The following is a 22013-nucleotide window of genomic DNA, read 5'->3' as shown; positions in this document are numbered from 1 at the left end:
CTATAGTTCAATAGTTTGTGAAATGCAGTTATAACTGGAAGCATTTGTGTGATTTATATTGTTTGTTCCTGCTTCAGCATTAATAATGTGATATTCAGGGTGAATAAACACTGTTTATATATTCAATACTCTGTAGTATTGTTATCCTTTGCATGTTTTTTATAGCAGCTGTATTTTTTCTTCTTGGTTTAATTTTTTTTAAAATGTCTTCTGTTTGAAATTTTTAGTCTCCTAAGCATGTGTAGTTATCTGTAATTCACTTTGCAGGTATTGGCTAAAAACAAGGTCAATAGGACCAAGATCTGTTTTCTAAACTAATTGAGATCTGTTTGCAAGGTTTGACTGACAAATGTATCTGTACAGTTTTTTCCCCTGAATGGATGAACTGCAGATGTCCTTATGTAGTAGCATATTAATTACAGTTAAAATAAGCATGTAACAGTTGAAACTACATGGATCCACCATGTTTTGATTATTTGTGTTAAGCCAACAGTTTTTCTTTTAAAATACCATTTTGTATTTGTGGGATTCAAATTGGCTACCTTGACTCCAGAAATGGACACCATTAGGCTTTTTAAGAAGATTTTTGTCTTTACAACACTGCTTCATGAAGGATTCTCAGTTGTCCCCACCTGCTACTGATATAAGAGCCTGGGCTCATTGGAGCACTGGCCTCCATGACCTGTTCTGTGTCTTCCATTTCTTGTAAAACTTTCTTTTTCTGACATGCTGATGTAGGTGATAGTCCTGCAGCCACCTAGTGGGACTACTGACATGTTTAATGTTGTGCTGCTGTATTTTTAAGTGTGGGATATGTATTTCTGAGCTAGAAGAAAGCCCCCAGTTATCTGAGGTAGCATTATTCCCTTTATAATAAGGATAAACTAATGAGGAAATGTTGGGGAGTTTTAATCTCACTTTTGCTATTTGTCTGCAGGTGGCAATAAAAATCATTGACAAATCTCAGCTGGATGCTGTGAATCTGGAGAAGATCTACCGAGAAGTGCAGATAATGAAAATGCTTGATCACCCACACATTATAAAGCTCTACCAGGTATGGTTAGCAGTGTCTTTTTTCCTTTTGTGCCCTCTCTTCTGCTCCTGTATGAAGAGTTTGCTCTATACCAGTGACTTCTGGCAGATCACCTGTCCATGACAAACTCAGCTTTTCTGGAATTGATTTGCATTGGATAAGTGTTCTAAGTTTTTTGAAAGAACACTAGCTGTGGTCTTTTTCATTCTATGGTACCAATTAGGCTGCCTGTGTTAGATACCCCAGTGTACCTGAAATCTACTTAAAATACACAGAAGGTTGTAAACTTTATGTTAGTGGAAGACCTGAGTTGGAAATGCCTGGTGATGAGACTTTGCTGTCTGTTAGTAGATGTACTATGTAAGCTAGAGCAAGGTAGGAATACTCAGCATAATATGTCTTCAGTGAGTACTAGCTGGGAGGATCTGCATGGATATAGCGATTTTCCTTAGTTGAGTCTTGGCTCAGAGTGCAGATTGAGGAGTACTTGCAGCCTTTTTTTCTTATCCAAAGATAAGACAGGAGGATACGTAAATCCAGATTGCAGATGTGGGTGTGATGTAAGTGCACACACCAAGCAAGAGCTTCCCAAACACTTTATCTTGAAGTGCATTTACTAGGAGATGGATAACTAGTTTTTTGGATTTATTTTTGTTGGAATCTTGCATTTCACTTCTGTTGTGGTTATGGACAAATTGATATTTATCCTAAAGTGCATTATATATGTCGTGGAATTGAATGCATCCCTTTATAACAGAAAGGATGATTAATTATGGTACAACAATGTGTATTTACATAAGAGAGAAACCTGCACTTGTGATAAGGCAAACAATTGCAGACAATGAAAACTTCTGAAGGTTTTTGCTTGTGACTTTTTTTAGTGTGCATAGTTTGTATAGTAAAATATAGGTTTGTTATATATTGTTTCTCTTCAGTTTAATTTTCTGTTCCTGCTAGCATATGGTAAAACGTTTGAGGCTGCTGGCATTTCTGCTTCAGTTAACTCTTGCTTTTAAGGCCTTCCTGAGAGTATTTCCTTTGGGGTCTGTTTGTTAGTGTTCTGTTTAACAAATCACGTGGTGCTTCTGAGATACTTTCTTGCTTGTTTCAAATAAACCTAGCTCAACAAACAAATGAGGATTTGTGCATGCTAAAACCAGACTTGAATTTTAAGTTCATCTGATGATGTCTGTAAAGGCGTTATAGAGCCTTTATAGACGCAAGGACTAGGACCTACGGTGTTGGAGTTGTTCTGCTGAATAAAGACGAAGATCCCGGTTTAGACTTGTTTAGCTTTAATTTCATCTTATGGGAAAGAGACTGGCACTTCCCCTTTAAAATATTGATTCACTGAGTAGAGGCGGACCTTAGGGAGTTAAATTTCTAACTAGCTTGAGTAATATCTATCACAGTTCCTTCTGAATGAATAACAAAACACAAAAACAGTAGGGGAGAGTCTGAGAAGAGTTAAGTCTGGAGATCCGCAAGATCACTTGAAGAGGAGGGTAATTGTTATGTAGTGCTTACCCCTTTACTATTAAGGATTGGCTTGTTAGAAATGCATTTGGTAGATAGGTGAGTTTATTTTTAAAATAGCCTTCAATCCAATTGTTTAACTAGTTTGCTTGTATATGCCCATCACTGTACTGTGTCCACGCTACAAATTTCTGAATTGTCTCATGTCAAGGAACTACTGAGGATTGTCGAAGTTAGGTAAAGAAGCTAGCAATCTTGGCTTGACTAAGAATGGTTCTTTATATATGTAATCCACAGGCTGTTGCAGCTTCCTATCTCCAAATGTTGGTTTAAAACAGTCTTTCCAAACTGTTTTGCCTTCCAGATACAGACATTTCAGTCATAATATGCTCAGCTGTTGTAGAATTAAACAAGGGTGCAGGAGAGACTGAAGAACTGCCATCTTGTTCTGTCTGCTGGCTTGTCAGTTTTTTGGTAATTCTGCTGGTTTTATATGTATATATCTTTCAGGATTTGCCCCCCTTTTTTTTTTTAAAGCATTCTTCTAAAAGTTGTTTACTTGTGAGCAGTCTTCTAGTACTTTCAAGCTTATGCATAAATAAAATGCAAAAATCAAATTCAAGAAGGTCTTGTCCACAGACAGCTCAGGCTGAACTATTTTACTGTGGTTATTGAAATAGGCCCAAAATGTGTTGGGTGGTGAAATTGTTGTTTTGTACTGAAGGGAAGTCCTAAATGACTTTTTTATTTTGAAGTAGAGGATTTTTCACTTTCAGTGTATCTTTTGATTGTTATTTGTGCAATGCATTCCTGAGTATCTGTTTAAGCACTTGGGGAGTAGATCATTAGGAAGAAAGCTGCAAGATAACTGACTGGGCTGCCTCTTCCCAACTTATATCATGGAGGTATGGAATTTTTAATTGTTGGGTGAAATCTTTTTCTGTTCAAGGCCATGAACAACTGTTCATGGAAAAGCTTTGAAGTCTTCCCCTTAGCCTCTTTCTTTTTTCCTGTTTTATCTCCCTCTATTCCTTCCAGCCTCCCATGTTTTTGAATTGTGAGGAGTCTGTTCTTGTAATAGGAAGGCTGGAACTTACCAGAAGAGAAAGTAGAAGATGCTTAAAAGTTTGGTGGGTTTTTTTCCTCACCCCAGCAGAGGATATATTGAGGATGTGATAGTTCTGTAGCTGAACTGTCCAATTGTACAATGGGATCCTGTGATGTGGTGCTTTTACCTGAACTTTACCAGGTTTTAAGACTGATGCTCATGTGGGTTGGGTTGATGTTTGTTTTTTTTTTTTTTCTTTCTGTAACTAGAGAACTGTTGGTAGCAGAGGTCGGTATTATCCCTGGTCTTCTTTCCCAAGCACCAACCATCAGCATGTTAGAAGTGTTGAGCAAGGGAACGACTTCAGGCTGATTCCTTAAAAGAAAGTCTTTAAACTAGCTGCTGAGGATACTATCATTTTGTGTTAGGATTCTTGGCCACAAGTGACTATCCACCTCTTCCTCTGTATACTGGCTTTATGAAGTATTTAAAGCTTATCCTTGTGCTTGGCATGCAAATGCTCCCCTTGAAATTGTTGGGGTAACTTGAAGAAACAAAGTGAAAGATTGTGATAACTATATGTGCAAGGCAAAGACTTTCATATTTTTACCAGAAGAGAACAATGAAAATCAGTATCTGTTTGGGTGTGTGTGTGTTTGTGGGAAGAGCAAAAAGCAATCTCATGTATGATTTCTCCATCAACAGGTGATGGAGACCAAAAGCATGTTGTACCTTGTGACAGAATTTGCCAAAAATGGAGAAATTTTCGGTAAGCAAGAGAATATTTTTCATGTTCAACATTTTAATGTTAATTTTTGAAGTTTGTCAATTGTATTTATCTTGCCCAAGAATCCCTTTTACTGTAGTATGTCACTTTATTTTTCAAGAAATGTGTTGTAACTGTTGCTGTTTCTATTTTAGAACTAAGAACTTTAAGGAAAACAGTTACAGTGTACACTAACATAAGAAAAAAGTTAAAAATTACTGATGTTCTTTTAGCAGAAGACATAGCTTGTTAAACAGAACAGTGCAGGATAAACTCTCATCTCAGCTGACAGAATTACCAGGTTTTCAGCATGGAGTTGAGATGAAAAACTATGTTTAAATGTTCGGCCTGATAATGAACAGTGGCCCAAACAGTATTCCAGGTAAACTGAAGAGGCTGTTTCTTATGCCGTTATGTACTGATTTATCAGACAGGTTTTTTTAGTATGTTTTCAGGAAGAATGTGGTGGGCAGGAGAGAGGGTGTCAGGGTGACTTGGAGTAACACTCATAATAAAAATTTTAGGTTGTCTGTGTTAACCTGCATGGTCAAATTCACATAAATTCTTGTTCTTTGGTTCAAACTCATCACTCAAGCAGGACTTCAGTGTTAAATTTGTGTGAAATACAGTATTTTTTTTTAGTTGTAATACTTCACGATGCACCTTTTTTGTTTTGTAATGCTCAGCTTGGACTACAATAGAGATCTCATTCTGTTTCTTTGGAAGAAGTTGTTACTTAAATAAGTGCAGGACACTGTAGTATATAAATGTTCTGAGCAAATATTCTGAACGCTTCACGCTTGCTCAGCCTTCTTTTAGTGCACATGATCACTCAAAGTGCAGAACAGTAGAGAATCCTTCAGTATTTTGAAGGAGCAGAAGAACTGAGGAAGCTTACTAAATTTTAAAATCTTCTGCTGATGATTACGTAAAAGGGAATTTGTGAAGTGGCTGTGCATCAGCCTTTACTCTTCCCAAGGGCTATGAAGTGAATAGTAAAAGTGATTCCACACTCCTGAGGCTTGTGTTCTAGTATTGAAGGTGATTCCTGCACACTCTCTCCCTTCTTGATTGTGGTAACGGGCACAGTAAAAAAAACTTCTGCGTCCATGTAACACAGAGCTGGTTATGGCAGCCAGGTTGTATCCTTTGAGCCCTCCTTCAGTGTAGCTTGAATAACTGTCATAACTCTAAAGTTAGGCTTATGGCATCTGCTGTGCCATTATTGGTTATCTTTAGGGCATTTTGTCTTCCATGATTGTACTGTGCATACACGTACCAAGTTGTTGTTTGAGATTTTTCGAATCTGTTGAGGCTAGGGTAGCAGTGAAGTCCCCTCAAGGAGGGACAGGCTGAATTTTTTCCCAGAACTAGCTATATATAGTAATGCTCCTTTTTAGGCCACAAAGAAGAAACATACAAAATATGACACTAGGTAGTGAAATGCATTTCATTTTGACCTGTGTTGGTGCCTTTAGCTTTAAAAAGTGCATTAGTGATCAAAGTAAAAATGCTTTTTTCAGCTCCTGCGCACGTGACAAAAAATTTGGGTGAGCCCTGTGTTCTTCTGACCAAAGACAAGCTTGCTATTCATAAACTTGTTTGAAATGGTTGACAACCTGCAGAATAGCAAGACAATGTTCTAATAAGGCTGGGATGACAAAATACCAAGAATGTTACTCCCATTTCTGTATACAGCATGTTAGCATAGGTCTGTTTTGGGGTCTGGTAACCTTTGAGTATCTTGTGCATTTCCCAGGAATGTAGGTTTGGTTGCTTTGGTTTGTTTTGGTGTTGTGTGTTTTCTCTGAAGGAACAGTGTGATTTGCTTTACACTAATTACCATCTGGAAACACTGAATAAGAAGAAAGGGGATTCTGTTTTTCTCGCCTTCTAAGCTGCTGTTCTCAAACCAGTGCTAATCTTGAAACCCAGCTATGAGTTGCTGGCTGGCCTACAACTCTCCCCCCCCCCCCCCCCCATCTTTCCATTCATCTTATTACTTGCCTTGGGAACTACAACATTGGAGGTTGTTTATCTTGCAAGATTTGTATGCAGACTTGCATAAGTAATTAGCATAAGCCAAAAATCTATCTAAAAATTACCTTTGTACCTACATCAGGTTAAGTTTGTGTATTTTGTGCAGTTTTAAGGTTTCATATCTGAAACATTCTCAGTATTCAGTCAAGATTCTCTAACTATTAAGATGCATTTACATGACCAGAAGGTTTTTTGGCTGCTGCTTTATGTGAGTAAGGTGGTCATAGGGGGAAAAAAATTTAACAGAAGGCAAAAAATACAAAACTTCAATCAGTGTGGCTAAAGATTCTAGAAGTAACTTGGATGGTGACTCTTTTTGCCTTCTTATTTGTCTTGGCTTTAAGGTGTATAATTTCCTGTAAAACTTTGACTTAAACTCTTAGTTCATTCTGAAGAGGCAAAGCCTTTTGGGCTCAGACTTTTCCCTGTTTGCAGATCCTTTAATGTATATTTCAGACACAGTTTAGCTAATTCTCTTAGACCTTGTTTTCTCATTAAAATAATTAAGGAATCTTTCTGGGTCCATTATTAGAGACTTAATATTTCTGTACAGGTTTCTTTGAAATTAATCTTTTTTTATTTATTGGAATTATTTCTCACAATGGCTTTTGTAATTAAGGATGGGATATTCTGTTGTATGTGTTTGTCACTGTATATGTTTTTGGAGGAGGAAGCAGAAATGAGGTAAAGGCAGAAACATGTTGGAATTTCAGAGGGGGAAAAAGTACCTTCTGGTTTTTCTGCAGGCTCAGACAAAAGTGCACTATAACAGTAAGTGCTAGGTGAAGAGGAAATGGTCACTGTCTAGCAAAACGTAATAACAACTTTGTCTTAAGTTTGAATGGTACCCAGGACAATGGGTTTATTTTCCATGAATGAGTCTAACATGTCCTAGTAGAGTAACAGAAGAAAGGAACAGAAAAATAGCAGAGGAGCAGAAATATTCTCAAAGGTAAAGAAAATCTTTCTAGCTGGAGTATTTTATACATAGCAGGTACTGTTGCTTTGTTTAGGCATTGGACTGAGGTGTTAAAGTAACAACCTTTCTTGCTTAATAAAAGCTAATTTCATGAGTTTTATGCTTGATACCCAGGCACTTAGAGTTTTCACATGCATTTGAGTTGCAATAACAAAATCGGAGTTGCTGAGAGTTTCTCTGAAACTTTCAGTCAACATCACTAGGCAGAATGAACTCAGAGGGCAATGGAATAGAGTTCAGTGTGCGGAGGGTCCTGGAGACTGGAGTGCCGAAGAGGTGGAGCCTGGCTGATCTTTATTTTTTACACTGGGGGCAGGGGGATGGATTTCATGGAAACAGAACTCAAATGTTCAAAGTCCCTTCTTGTTGTCTGGGTTATCTTTTTTTTTTCCTCCCACCTTTAAGTCCTTATCATTGGACTGCTTGTGTCACAAGCAGGTTGTTATGTCCAGGGCAACTTTGATGTAACTGGGAAGTAGAGAAAAGCATGGTAGTATTTAAAAAAAAAAAAGTAGAAAGTGATTAAAACTAGATGAGCTTTTCCTCCTTCCTGTCCTGATCTTTCTTTGGGTGTATTGATTTTGCCATGTCAAGTCTAACAATGTGTGAAATAGTCTCCCTTTTATACCATTAGTTTTCAAGCAGCACAAGTAATGGGATGCTCTTCTGGAGTCCTGTACCCAAGTGTCTTCAAAGTTTCTAACACTTTGCCATGGATGATCCTGCTTTTTGGGGAATTTTACTTTGTTTTTTCTTGTAAAGCAAGATGGTTAGAAATGTGTGGAACCTGCTGTTTCTTTAGTTAATCAGTCTCCTGACAGCATTTAAGTATTATGCTCTGGTTTTTTTCTTTGACTAACCTTTGATTGCACTTGAAGGGAGGCTTAAACAACAAAACGCCCAAAACCCAAACAAAAACTCGCTCTAGGTTTGTGGCAAGAGCAGCTTATTCAAATTTTTACTCAAAAGCTAGTGAGGTGGGAGAAGTATAATGAGAAAGACAAACTTCAGTCTATTGGGGCTGATCTTCCTATACGTTCCCTCTGTAATCAGTGAGGCTTGAGGTGTCTCTCAGGGGGCTGGTTCAGAGTTTCAACTCACCCTCCAGAGGAGCCTCTCTTTCTTATCTGAGTACAGGAGGAGCTGAGAGAGAGATTAGACTCCCTAGGCTGAAGTTACCCTTTGTGATAGCTCTTCTGAGTAACTTTTGCTACTCAGTGATGTACAAAATCTGTGAGTTTATAGAAGTCCCTTTTCTATCTTCCTCTTGAATAAGATACTTTAAAGAACATAGTGTGCTCTTCAAGATGGTTGTCAGTAGTTGGTAACTGGTAAATGTTCTCTTAATACCATGTCAGGCTTTCAAGTTCACTGTGAGTAGCCTGGTATTAAACCTCATTGAGTGTTTTCAGCTCTGCTAACCATCACTTCATAGTGCTGACTGGAGGTTCATGGACAGGATTATTTTTAACCCCTGTACTAACATTCTTCACTGTTTTCATAGCTTCAGTGAAATTTTCTATACTCAGCAGCAGTTTTGAATTTGCCTTTTGCCACTTAATGTCATTGCAGTAAAAAATGTGTTTAGCCTAGACACTTCAAATGCTGTTACATTTTAGATTTGTTTTTTAAAAAGGTCTTTAGACTTAATAAAACATTTTGAATTAAAAAGGTTTCAGTTGTGCTTAATACTTTACAGATCTACAAAGTTTTTAACTAGCTGTTTCTGCTGTGTTTTTAAAAGTATCTTACAGCCACCATCTTGTAACCTTCTTCAGCATCTCTCATCTGAAGTATCTAAAACAGCTGAGCTGCAGATTATCTTTTAGCTAAACTAACTACAGTGAACCTGTTCTGAAGGGCTAATTCCCTAGCTTGTCCTCAGTGACTCTTTATATTACAAGACTCCAGACTGCGGAGGAGGAAGCTGCCTATTAAGCCTACAAACAACGTACATGTTGAGCAAGGGGGAAAAGGAATATCCAAGCTTTCAGTTATGGTTGTTTCTACCCCCTCTTGCTTGCTGTCTGACATACTACATGTGCATTTTAAAAGCAGTAAACATGACCAAACTACCAGCTTGTGTGATTTATGTCTAGCTTAACAATTGTAACTATTTAAAGGAATGTGCTGCTTTTGGCTGAAGTTCAGGAGCAGTTGTTTTGATCTTGTCCTTCAATTTCCCCATGTAGCCTCCTGCTGGGTTTTAGCATGAAACTACCAAATAAATGATAATAGCACAACTTCTTCATCTAGAGCTCCAGCACAGCATTTGACACATGACAGGGTGACTGTACCTATGCATGTACTTTTCTGGTACTTCTTTTTTCTACTTCACGCAAGAAATGCGAAGGAGAGAAAGACTATGGAATAGTTGAGAGGCAAACATTTCAACTGCCAGACATGGTGCCTAGGAAGAACAGCTTAACTGCATTTGCATACTCACATCTCATAGTTGGGTTTCCTGATTGTTTAGGTGTTTCCTTACAACCTTCAGTCTGTTTTGCAATTGGACAGTAGGTTGTGAGGACCTTGCTGCCTTTTAGAGAACCTATAGGAAATCATGGGATACTGTCAGGCTATATTATTGTGCTAATACTCCTACTCTTACACAGACATCTCTGCTTTACTGTGAAGAACCATAAGATTATTCTGAGATTTTTCAAAAGCGTTCACAATGGAAACAATGTTTATTTCTTATTCTTGCCAGATGCCAGCCAGGGCATCCACCACCCCATTTAAAAAATTACTTTTGTGGAATGATAGTAATGCACAAAAATGCAAAATAAGCTCCTTTGGTCAGTCCTGTTTATGCTCTGACTCTCTTGTCCCAAAGGGTACCTTGGGACTTAAGCCTGTTTTTACAAGAGGCTCTTGTACATTCACAGTATGTACCCAATGGTTGTATGGGAAAATAGATCAGCTCAGGCAGTCTGGTGGGTCTCATCTTCTACACACACAAAATCAAACATCCCTGAGAGGTAGATCTTGAAGTAAATCTGACTTTGGAATAGCAAAGCACTGAACTTGCAGAGAGGCTGGTAAATATTTGGAAAAACATTTCTTACACAAAAGAGCAGCTAGATGTGAAAACAATCCTACATTAAATATGTACAGTAACTAGTCATGCAAAGTGTGCTATGGTTGTGCAAATGAAAAAGTAACAGTGCAGTAACTGATGCACAGTTTAACCAAAGTTACCTAAATTCTGTTCTGGATTTTGTTCTACTCATTCGGGAAGCCGAAGTAGTGTTCTTTTTGTCCTCAAACCAAATTTTGCTGAGAATGAGATTCCCTTCATAACTATCCTTTGTGATGCTGCGATATCCTGGCTCAGTCAATATAGAAGACAGTCTTACAAGTTTTCTAGAGTATTTTAGCATAAATACTAAGCCTTGAGGAGACATGTTTGATAGTATAAACCTCTGTGCTTACAACGTCACCTTCTCAGCATCTTGTGCCTGTTTTAAGTGAAGAATAAACTTGAAGTATCTCCAGAAATACTTCCACATGAAGAAGACATTCAGACATCTCTTTGATTTCTTAGAGTATTAGTATTTAATTATGTCTGTACCTCTAACAGCCTGGTTTTTACCTAGCAGTTTGTCTTGGACAATTTCATACATGTTTTGAGCAGAGATGCAGAAAGCTGGAGCGGAATGAGCTTGAGCAGCTATCTGCTATGTCCCAGCCTTCATGGAGGATCAGCTGCACCATTCTTGGAAACGTCCCTAGAGAGAGATTCAGTAACCTTCCTAGACAAAGCTATTCAGGATCTGAGGGTTTTTTTTAATTATAAAGATTCTTTCTAATGTTTAATGTAGATTTCTTTAGCTGAAATTTGAACTGATTATTACTGCTTCTGTAATAAGGATTCATAAGACTAGAAATACAATGTGTCCCCTAATATGGGATTATTTGTTCCTTACTAAGCTTGAACCGGATGAGTGATGTCTTGACTGCCTTACACTGGACCCAGATCATGGAAGACTTGAGGTTGGAAGGGGTTTGTAGAGAATGTCTAGTCCAGCCCTGCAGCTCAGAGCAGGGTCAAGCAGAGCAGGTTGCTCAGGACCACGGATGGAGACTACACTCTGTAGCCAACCTGTTCCAGCGTTTGACCACCTGCGCAGAAAAAAACCTTTTTCTTAGTTTTAAATCAAATTTCCTGTGTTTCAGTTGGTTCCCGCTGCCTTTTGTCCTTTTGCTGGGTACTTTTGCTGAGAAGAGTCTGGTTTTGTTGTCTTTCTCTGCTCAAGTATTTATACACAAGATAAGATTCCCCTCTGCACCTTGTCCTCCCCAGGCTGAATACCCACAGCTCTCTCAGCCTCCCCTTGTATGACAAGCACTGCAGTCCCTTAATCATCTTCATTATCCTTCACCATACTCACTTTGGTATGTATGCACCTCTTTAACAGAGCCTTAACATACCAAATTTAAAATGTGTACAATTGTCCACCTAAATGAAGGACCGCATTTTAAATGAAAAGCATTGACCACTGCCTTTGCCAGACAATGTCTCAGAGTCATATGTTTTGAAGTAAATACCATCTTAATTTTTCAGTTGTCCAGTAAACAAGTGTACTTTGGACTACTGAAAAGGCTGGACAGGAAGCTGCCTTGTGACAAAAGTCCCGCTGCTTTCTGCTGTGCATCCAGCTGAATCTAAGATAGCTTCTGGTTTCTATTTTGTTACAGAAAAATGAAACAAAAACCTACTATAGAAACATGTAGCCAGAGGGTATGACATGAGGGTAAGATTTGTCAAAGGATATGTTTATGAAAGCATAGGTAGCTTTCCTATTTCAGTCTTTGCAAGGTACAACAGGGTGCTTTGCTCTAGGTATCTGCAGTAAAAACTAGAGTCGTGGTTCTGAGTTCCAGAGGTATATACATGCATATTCAAACAGTGTCCAGATTCTAGCTATTGTGGCAGAACGTCTCTAGCAAGCGTCAGCTCTTAAAGTGGTTTCTGTAAGCGAGGGGCTGGCACACCACCAGTATCCCAGCCTTTCCTATTTGCAAGCTAGTTAATGCACAAACAGTATCCTTGCTCATACCATCACCTATTTAGACAGACGATGGTATGTTCTACTGCTCCAGGAGAGAAAGCAGTGTATTTCAGAATAAATCACCTATTCTGTGCAGACTACTAGACTTGTTGGAATACTTAAGGCCAAGGTGGTTTGGAATCTTTAAAAAGTCCTAACAGGCTAGACCCATAAAAGCAAATGACAGCTTGGATTCATTAACTTGTTTGCTGCATTGCTAACAAATGATGGATTAACAACTTAAAGGGCTGGCTTGCTTTCAGTGTTAATTTCAAATATTAGTAAATATTATGAACTCCCCTTACTGCTAGGCTTTTGTTTGTTCTTGTGCTTTGCCAAGTTAAACCAGCTGAAAGTGTATTAAGGCTTAGGTAGGTTAGAAACTCTGAGGAGAGTTTTCAGATCTGCAGGTTCCAGAGATCAGATCTAATGTGCTTTGCTTAAAAATGTTTGTTGAGGGATGCTGAAATGAGTATACTGCAACTGAGGTCTCTAGCCTGCTGCTTCATATGGTTCAGGAACAGCCACCTCTGTGCTTGCAGAATGTGCTTGGGAGGTAGTAGCAGCAGTGCATGAAATCCTTTCAATCCTGCCACAAGTAAAACAAAGTTTTTCTTTACTTTTTTCAAAGTAAAACAAAACAATAGAACTTTTTCCTAAATGATCCCCCTACAAAACATCTTTGAAATAAGCCTGTTTTAATGAGCATATTAAGAAGACAGTGTATTAATGATTGCATTTGTTTACTTAAACCATATGAGTGAAAACATAATTCAGAAGTCACTTTGATAATCAATATGACACTGTCTGGAGCACCTAATGGCAGTGTAGTCTAGTGACCCAAATGGTAGTGGAGAACTCATGATATAAAGAATGCAGGGTCAGTGAAGTGGTTGGTTTTACATGATCCAACAACAAATAATTTCTTTTTCATGTTTTTCTGAATATTTACAAAAATCCTCATGGTTTGTGGGTGGGTCTGTGCCCCCTCTTCCTGAACAACATATTTCTTTGTCCTTATCTGTAGTAACAATGAAGCAGAAGTGCACCATTGGTGAAGTTTTACTGGAAGTGTATTTTCAGGTTTGAGAGTGTGCTTGATGTGAGCTGCTCAGGCCTTTTCTGCTTATCATAAAGAAGCAGAAAAGCTTAAATGAAAATGTTGCAAGCACTTATAAAGACCTTAAACAATATTAAAAAAAAAAAAAAAAAAAAAACAACCAAACAAAAAACCCCCCAAAACCACAACCTAACAAAGCCAGGTATTCTGCAGGTATATTATTTATAAATAAACAGAAGTAGGCTCAAAACTTCCATTACATCATGTTCACTTTTCAACTTGCAGAAGCAGCTGTTTTAACCTGTTAACTGAATTCAGACAGAAGTCTTTGTGTCAGCTGGTCTGTAAATGATGATTCCTTTCTCTATAAATGATAATTAGGAGGGGTTGGCGGCAGCTCCAGCAGTTTAGTTCTTGCTCACTGTTTTTTGTTTAACTTCAGTACTAGTTGTGATGCAGCAAGTGGTTGGCGATTGCTTCATGTGTATATGCTCAGCCCTTGTCTGTGGTCACTGGGTATAATACCTATATGTGTTTGCTGTACCTTGGCCATTAACTGCATTCTTTGTAGGATGTTGAAGGCGATTTGAAAACCATCCTAACAGTTGATTCTTTGATTTTATGCCTCATAAGAGAAAGAGTGGACTTGGCTATAGAAGCTGTTTCTGTCAAGACTCACACAGCTGCTGCTTCACTTGTTTTTGTTCCTGAGGATAAATGAAGTCTTCGGTTTCAGAGCTATCATTTGTTTCAGGGCTAATGTTAGTTTTTACAGCATAATCAAATATGAAAACAAAATGTTCTTTTTGCTTGTGATGCAACGAAGACAAGAGAGGGGTCAGGATGGGCACTTGTTTTATTTCCAGAGAAAAAATACTTTTAGCCGCCACACAGCCTCTGTTGAGGCTTCAGAGGGAGAAGTGTGGCGTGAGGCTAAAGCTTAAAGCACCTCATGATGGTGAAGCCAGTTATTCCAAGTATTCCCCATTCCACAGGAGTTGCGTTATATGAAAATATTTATCAGAATAGTCAGGTAACTATAAAAGAAGGAACAGAGAGTAGAGTTTCATTACACAGCAGCTTTCTCTTACTCTTTTTTCCCCTTTCTTTTAGAGGGGATAGTGCGAGAATAATGGGTTGGAAACTGGGACTGGCTGAAATACTTTTTTAGTTTCCTAGTGCTAATTATTTGAGAGAAATCATTTAGCTTCAGGGTTGTTGCTTGCTCTCTAATCCATTTAAACCTGCTTTATTTTAACAGATTACCTCGCTAGCCATGGCCGTCTAAGTGAGTCTGAGGCCAGGCGCAAATTCTGGCAGATCCTCTCAGCAGTGGAGTATTGCCATGGTCGAAAGATTGTTCACCGTGACCTGAAGGCTGAAAATCTTTTGCTTGACAGCAACATGAACATCAAAATAGCAGGTACTCAGACTGTAGATGATATTCAGTAACACCTTATTTTTATGAAGGCCGTTCCAGTAATTCAGTTGCTGCTGCCCAGGATATCCTGCTGTGCTTAAGGTACAGAAAATCAGAGTGGTAATCCATGTAATGTTTTTGCATTATGGACATCACAGTACATGTAGCTAAAAATCCTAGATCAGCTCTCTTATACTTTCAGGAAAAAGGAAATAATTTTTAGAGTTATAGTCATTTTTTGTGGGTGTCCTAACATGTCTATAATGCTGCCAGATGTTCAGGTTAAAACAGAGTTAATCAAATAACTTCTTTCAACATTAGAAAAACTCAAAATGGAAGCTTATTGATTTTTTTTTTTTGCTTGCATGATTTCATTTTAATTATAAATTTAGACACAGCAGATGTTGCTAGCAATGGAAATAATTTTGTCAGTTGTCAACTCATTACAATTCCACAAATCTTTCCATACTGACTTTAGCCCAGTGACACTTGAAATGGGAAAGCTAGATAGCATCTTGATTTGGAGGACTGTTGAACTTCAGTCATCAATAATATGGGAGCAGGAAAGGAAGGCTAACTGCTGTAAGAAGCTGGTTTGTATAGGAGTAAGCTTGCTAGTTCTGAGAAGCAAGTGTGAACAGATAGCCAATCACACTGAGAAAGGTAAAGTGATAAAACATTTCTGAGTTGTAGATCACTGCTGGATTATTTTACCCTTGAATTTTCTCTCTGGCATTTCTGAAATGGATGAACTGAAAATGTATCTTGATCTCTAATGTTTTCTGTAAGGATAAAATTGCAGAAAAGTGTTAAATGTGCCAGCAGCTTTCTAAAAGATGCGCTCCTTTTTGTCTATGGAGTATGAAAATAGTGTCCTTAAAGATTTTTAAAGGAAGAGTTAACACCTGTTTAACTGGTTAGCATCTGTGTCACAAAGATTCACCCCTTTCTGTGCAATACTACAGCAAACATTGGGAAGACTAGGCAATTAATTCTGGGGATTAACTTCACCCTCAGGAAAAAACTTTTAAATCCTTTCAAGTCATCTTTATCAGAATGGGAAATCTACACAGTCTTTTAAAATGAGCACTCACCTTTGAGATAAAAACTATTTCTTGAGAAAGAATTTTATCCTCTTTAAACTTCAAGAAAAGGAACCCATAGTCATTGCTATCAAAAAAGCCCCAAAAACCAACATAGGTTATCTTTGCCTATGAAATGGTATTTTACTGATGGACTAAGAAGGATTTCTTATCAATGTATGTATTAATGGAGTAGCTTTCCCAGGTCCTGGATATGTTTGTTGCTTTTGTATTGACCTTTGGTTTTATCTGTACATTTAAAACATTCGTTTCTTCATTCCTTTACCACCACCTTTCCACCTCTAGGATCTTTTTCACATGGTTTAAGACTTTACAGAAAGATTAAGTAATGGATACATTAAAATTGAGGAAAAGGAAAATACAGCTATGTGAGTTCCAGAACCATGATTTTCATAGACTATTAGGCTACTGTTTGTTATCAAATCTGAATGTAAGGCGGGGTTTTTTGGCAGAAGGAACAGTGTGGAAAACAGATTCTCTGAAGCTAGAGAGGGAGGCTTATTAATCTGCTCTTTGGCATGTTCTCTGTATTTCATGACTCTTTAGCATCTCAGAGTGGGAATTTTACAGCAGGTTCATAAAAGTTGTAAAAATTGTTACTTAACGCTTTATATAAATTAATAGCAGAGTCTTTGCAGTAGCCTCTTTTTCATTTCATTTGATATTAGACTGTCTATGGTTATCTTTTAATTTTCTCTGTACTCTATTGTGGGCTTTTGTACTAACGTTAAACTGTAAAAATATTAAACACTACCATCAGATGAAGTAAAAGGGTTTTACAACTGTTGTAGCAGGAAGATGCCGTTCTGGTATAAGTTCTTATTTAGGGCATTTGATACCTGAAGAAAGCTAAAGAAACAGTTTGGGATGGAGATGATGTCTAGGCTTTATAACAGTGGCCCAAGTATAATTACTAATACCATTGAAATTGAATTGGTGGTGATGTCTTAAAGTTCTGAAAACTAATAGGGCCACCCACACTGTTTGCTCACCGCTGTTGGCAGTAAGGCTGTGAATTTGACAGTGAACGGGTCTTGGTACTTTGTTGAGCTTTAATCTAGTGGGTTCATCAGCACTACCATTTGTAGAGTATTTTTACTTTTTTAATTTCTGATTTCAAACTTGTGTTTATTTCTAGCACCTACTGACAATCATAGCACCTGGAGATTTATGACTGACATACAATTGTATTTCCCAGGACAATGTATGCCTTCAGTAAATACTGTGTCTAAGGGCTGCAAGTCACATGGACCCCACTTACTATGAGTAACTGAACTAAATATAAGGGAATTTTTGTACTATTGTTCATCTATGCTTTCTTTCCTCGCCTTCTGATCTGCCGTTCTTCTCCCCATTTTCACCACCACATTCTGTCCCTTCTAATTTCTTTTCTTCCACATCAGTGCTCTGCATTGTAGCTTGTCACGTTCAGCCTGGCATAGTTTTTTCAGAACTCCTCAGGGGCCTCAGGAGTTTTTCAGAACTCCTCAACTGCACTGGAGCGGGGCTGTATTCAGAGGTATTCCTTTCATGGATGTCCTTAGCACTGCAGGGATGCAAGTTCCCTGCCTCCCTGAGCACTGCAGTGCAAGCATGACACAGGCTCACAAAAACACTACTTCAAAGGCATCTCAGGAGACCCGTTAACTGAAGAAAGGTTAGAGACATGAACTGTTCTGTCACAGGGAATTTCTATGCATAGGTTCTCCCGGGACTCAAATAAAAGCATAGATAAATGGTAGTTACTAGATTCCATCAGCTGCTGCTGTCTCTTTCCTCCTCTTAGCTGCTCTTGTGCTCTACCTCTGTATTACAGAAAGTTAATTACAGGTGGTCTGTATGTAAATGATCACATTAACTGGCAGTGATTGATATGGTCTGATTCTTTCGTGTATCTTTCTCAAGCTTTATCAGCTTGATAGCAATTCCTGTGTACAGCTTTGGTGATAAAGTAGCTGGAGGAAAGTTATGACTGCTAGAAACTTTGTAGTGATTTGTGCTGAGTCAGTTGTTTTATTTTTCTCTGTAAAGGAGCTAGATGATGAATTCCACAGAATGGTTTATGTGTGATTTTGGAGTTATCTGGTGCTGTGCTGATCCCTGAGAACAGTCTCTTCCAGTGGTTCATATTCTTCATGGCTCATTTATCAAACTGTGGAAGAATGAAGGGCAGCCAGAATCCCAACTCTGATAGCTAGAATTACTCTCTAATTTGAATTAATCTAGCAACTGAAAAACAACACAGTAACTGATGAATTATTTTGATAGAAAGCTCTGCAGTGTCAGTGTTTGTGCTGGGCCACAGCACTATGCATGGGATTGTCCCTTGCTGATCACTCCAAGCAGCTGTAAAATCCACATACTCGTGGCCATTCCAGGCTCTTCCTAACTTCCAATGGGCCTCTTGTTTCATTCTGATGCTTCTAAGACTTTTATTGAAGCTTTTACTCTTTAAGAATACAACATTTTTTAGTCACATACAGAAATGTGCATAAAGTTACCTCTGTATTTCAGCTACCAGGAGAATGAACTAAGATTCAAAAATAAGTGTTCCTAAAACTGTGAACTGATGAGACTGCCACCTTTTATACTTGAACAAGGAGGGTGGACTGAAATTTAATAGTTTTGTGTTAACATTGCTCTAAAAGGAAGAGGATAGGTAGAATTCAAAGGAATTTTCTTTTCAGTCTTAGTAACTGGACAAGAAACAGAGGCTGCATAAAGATCTTGAGGTGAGAGCTTTGATACTGTTATTTTCTGGAAGACTCTAGGTAGTTGGGAGCAAAAGCCTCAAACTTAAATTTTAGTGTAAGTAACATAAAAGAAGGTATTAATCAGATACAATGTCCACTGAGAAGGTTGTGGCTGAAGAATGCCATACCAGGCAGTCTCCATCAGGTTTGACATAGAATTTGTTTTTAGCACTAGCATGGTAAACCTTCTTTGTTCTTCTCAAAGTTATTGCCCGTAGATAGCTGGATTCTTCATGTACCCTTTATGTTTGCTGGTTTTCTGAAGGGATCGTAGGGACTGGATTTCAGTTACTGATCACTGATACGCTATGCTGTCATCGAATAAAACTTGCTCGTTTTCTGTACAGTGAAACATCTGTGCATTTGTGAAAATTAAATAACAGCTTTGAATTGAGGATGGAATAGTGAGCTTCTCTCTGTATACTTCCAGCCCCACAAAACTGCCAGATTAAGATGCCTTATAGATGTCTGCAGAAATCATGCCATCTTGATGGTAAAGCTACTGTGTTTGAACCAGATCAGGTAGAAGAGACTGTTATTTTGAAGTAGGTTGTAGTGCTGGTTTGTCTTGCTGGTGGGCAGTAAAATATGCATTGACGTCAGAACTGGCTGATCAGCATTCAGTTCATGAAGTGGGTCAGGTTTGTTTCTAACACACTCATACCTTTCCTGTATCACTACCTCTCTCCTGATTATCTCCTTTGCTCATATTACTATTATAACAAAAGATCCATGTGGCTCTATGAAGCTAGGCAGATTGAATTCTGTTAGTAATTTTAGAAATAGATTAATTACAGCTCTGAAGCTAGTATCTCTTCTAAAGGATTTTTAGAGGTACAAATTAGGAACTACCTCATATTGCTAGATGCACAGCAGAAGTTGCAGTGGCTCTGGCAGGGACCTTCCGTTTCTCAAATTGCAAACGGGTCTGAAATCTTAGTCTGTTTCCATTTTTAACGGGAAAACAGATTCCATTTAAATGATGTATGTTCAAAAAATTATACCTTCTAAATTCAAGATTATTCTAAAGGGCGTAATGAGATTGAGAAACAAAATACCGCAAATGTTGAGAGCCAGTATTTGCAGATTGCACAAACACAGACTTTATTCAACTGAACACAATGCTGCAAATGATTGTATTTTTTTAATGTGCAGATTCAGGCAAATATTAAGAAGATAAAGATCACTCCATTGTGCCCCATCCCTGGAAGTGTTCAGGGCCGGGTTGGGTGGGGCTTTGAGCAACCTGGTCTAGTGGAAGGTGTCCCTGCCCATGGCAGGGGGGTTGGAACTAGATGATCTTTAAGGTCTCTTCCAACCCAAACCATTCTATGATTCTATAATCTCAGTCCTCTGGTAACAAGTCCAGTTTCAGTCCTTTTAGAATTCTGTGGCTGGCATATGTTTTTTTGAGGGCTGGCACATTTTTCCCTTAAACATCAGTAATGTTCTTAAAATCTGCTTCTCTGGAATGAGAAATCTTAACAGTGTTATTAGGTTATAAACTATTACCTTTGATCCAGAATGATTATGGTAGATCAGCAATTGCAAAGTAGAAACAAGGTGGAGGAGGGAAGAGAGAGAATGAGAGACTAGTGATTGTTTTGTGCTTAATTGAATCCTGGCCATTCTAACAGTCCAAAAAGTGGGACAACTAAACTGACAGTGCAATAATTAAAAATTGAGGAAGCCCAGTGGACCAAGCATCCACTATCCTATCTAAATCCTGAACTTTTTCAAATGGTTTTCATGGATGCTATTAGTTCTTGACTTCTTAAGAAATGGTTTAACAACATTTGAAGACACAAGTGTAGAAAGCATAATGGAAACAAAAAGAGGTAACCATAATAATTTATGTACCCTAACAAATAATGCTTATCTCCCTGCACAGGTAATTATTTTGTCCAACAATAGAATATAATTGGATTTCTAAAGATAAGAGCAGATTGCTGAAATATGTAACACTGTTTTTAAGTCCTATGTTACATGGAAAAAGTCCAGTATTAATTAGTAGGTATCTGGCTCTTACTGTGCTTTGTATTGTCAATGCATGCTATTTTTTCAGCAGAAATTCACAACTGTAGGATACTGGTGTTCCTCGCCCATGAAAAAGGGAAGAAATTGAAGTTTTAGAACTGCAGATCAAAGGCAGAATGAAGGAACCATTTTCCAGGTTTATAAGACACATACTCCTAGACAAAGTGCACAGACTCCTGAGAAATTCCGTACTGGGTCAGATCCATCTAGCAGTGACAGGGAGAGCATACCAGGCTGGCCATTTTCTTCAGCCTATTCCCCTTGTGCTCGCCACTACCCTCAAACCCCAGCAGCCAGTATTGTTGTATTAGTGCTTACACAGAGTGCATCCTTGGCTACTCCTTCTAGTATCAATTTATAGACCTTTCATTCATGGATTTGCCTAATAAAACTTAATCATCTGTGCTGTCACAAGACCATCAGATGCAAGCCAGTTGCTGCCGTTCCACTCAGTCAAGCACTGTCTCGACAGTTCTGTAATTCTATTGCTCAGATAGGGAGCAAAGGTAACAGCCTTGCAAGGATCATGCCATTCAGTTCTAAGATGTCCTTGCTCTTGAGCTACTTTTGGTAACCATAAATAAAACTATTATGTGTTATGAAATTAAGCATGTAAAAATAATAGTAAAAAACCACCAAAAATCCTAATTGTAACATAAACCTGAAGCTTCTCTTAGATTGATCAATCATACTTAAAGACTCTCTTCTGTCTTTTGTTCATGTTTCTTTAAGTGGCTTCCATGTGTTCACATTCGCCAAATAGCTAATTGGAATCCAGTCTGGATAGGCAGAGTGTGTCACTTTCTTAGGAATTGAAATCTTGTGTATTTCCAAGCAGGTCACACTTTCTATAGCTGTGCCTGCAAATATACCTACATGTGCTTGTGAATCTGATACGAAGTTTTATGAGCATAGCACCTGAGTAGGAGCTGCAGTTCAGAGATAAAGGTTGATATTTATCTGCAGTACTAAGAGGATGTTGAAAATCTGACAAATTCAAGATAAGTGAAGGGACAGATCAGATTTAATGACACCTACACAGATGGCAAAATGCTTCTGAGAGAAGAAATTGCTTCATGTCTCCTGAAGTATTGTCAAGGTTGCCAAGCCAATTATATGCAAAGAAAAGTCTCCTCAAAGAGAATAAAAACATTCACAACAGAAGTCTAGCTGTGATAGGAAAAAGGCAGGTGACATACAGCAGTTGAGGGATTTTTTTGGTAGAAGATTTTGTTGTTTCCCAC

At 38.2% G+C, this 22013-nt stretch overlaps 1 protein-coding gene across 4 annotated transcripts in view; it reads left to right on the top strand.

The window, feature by feature from the left end:
- SIK2 (salt inducible kinase 2) overlaps positions 1–22013 on the top strand; it is a 59012-nt gene that overhangs the window by 9919 nt on the left and 27080 nt on the right. For 3 of the 4 annotated variants that reach the window (XM_075521068.1, XM_075521066.1, XM_075521067.1), the window contains exons 2-4: positions 938–1054; positions 4263–4326; positions 14718–14879. In XM_075521068.1, coding sequence (XP_075377183.1) covers positions 938–1054; positions 4263–4326; positions 14718–14879 — 343 coding nt within the window. Of the gene's footprint in view, positions 1–937; positions 1055–4262; positions 4327–14717; positions 14880–22013 lie in introns of those variants that run through there. The other variant, XM_075521069.1, reaches the window with a different exon arrangement.

The sequence above is a fragment of the Mycteria americana genome, chromosome 19 (assembly GCF_035582795.1).
Source record: "Mycteria americana isolate JAX WOST 10 ecotype Jacksonville Zoo and Gardens chromosome 19, USCA_MyAme_1.0, whole genome shotgun sequence".
In the NCBI taxonomy this organism is placed as follows: Eukaryota; Metazoa; Chordata; class Aves; order Ciconiiformes; family Ciconiidae; genus Mycteria; species Mycteria americana.
The sequence above is the reverse complement of the archived record's forward strand: the minus strand, read 5'-3'. Positions and strand labels throughout refer to the sequence as shown.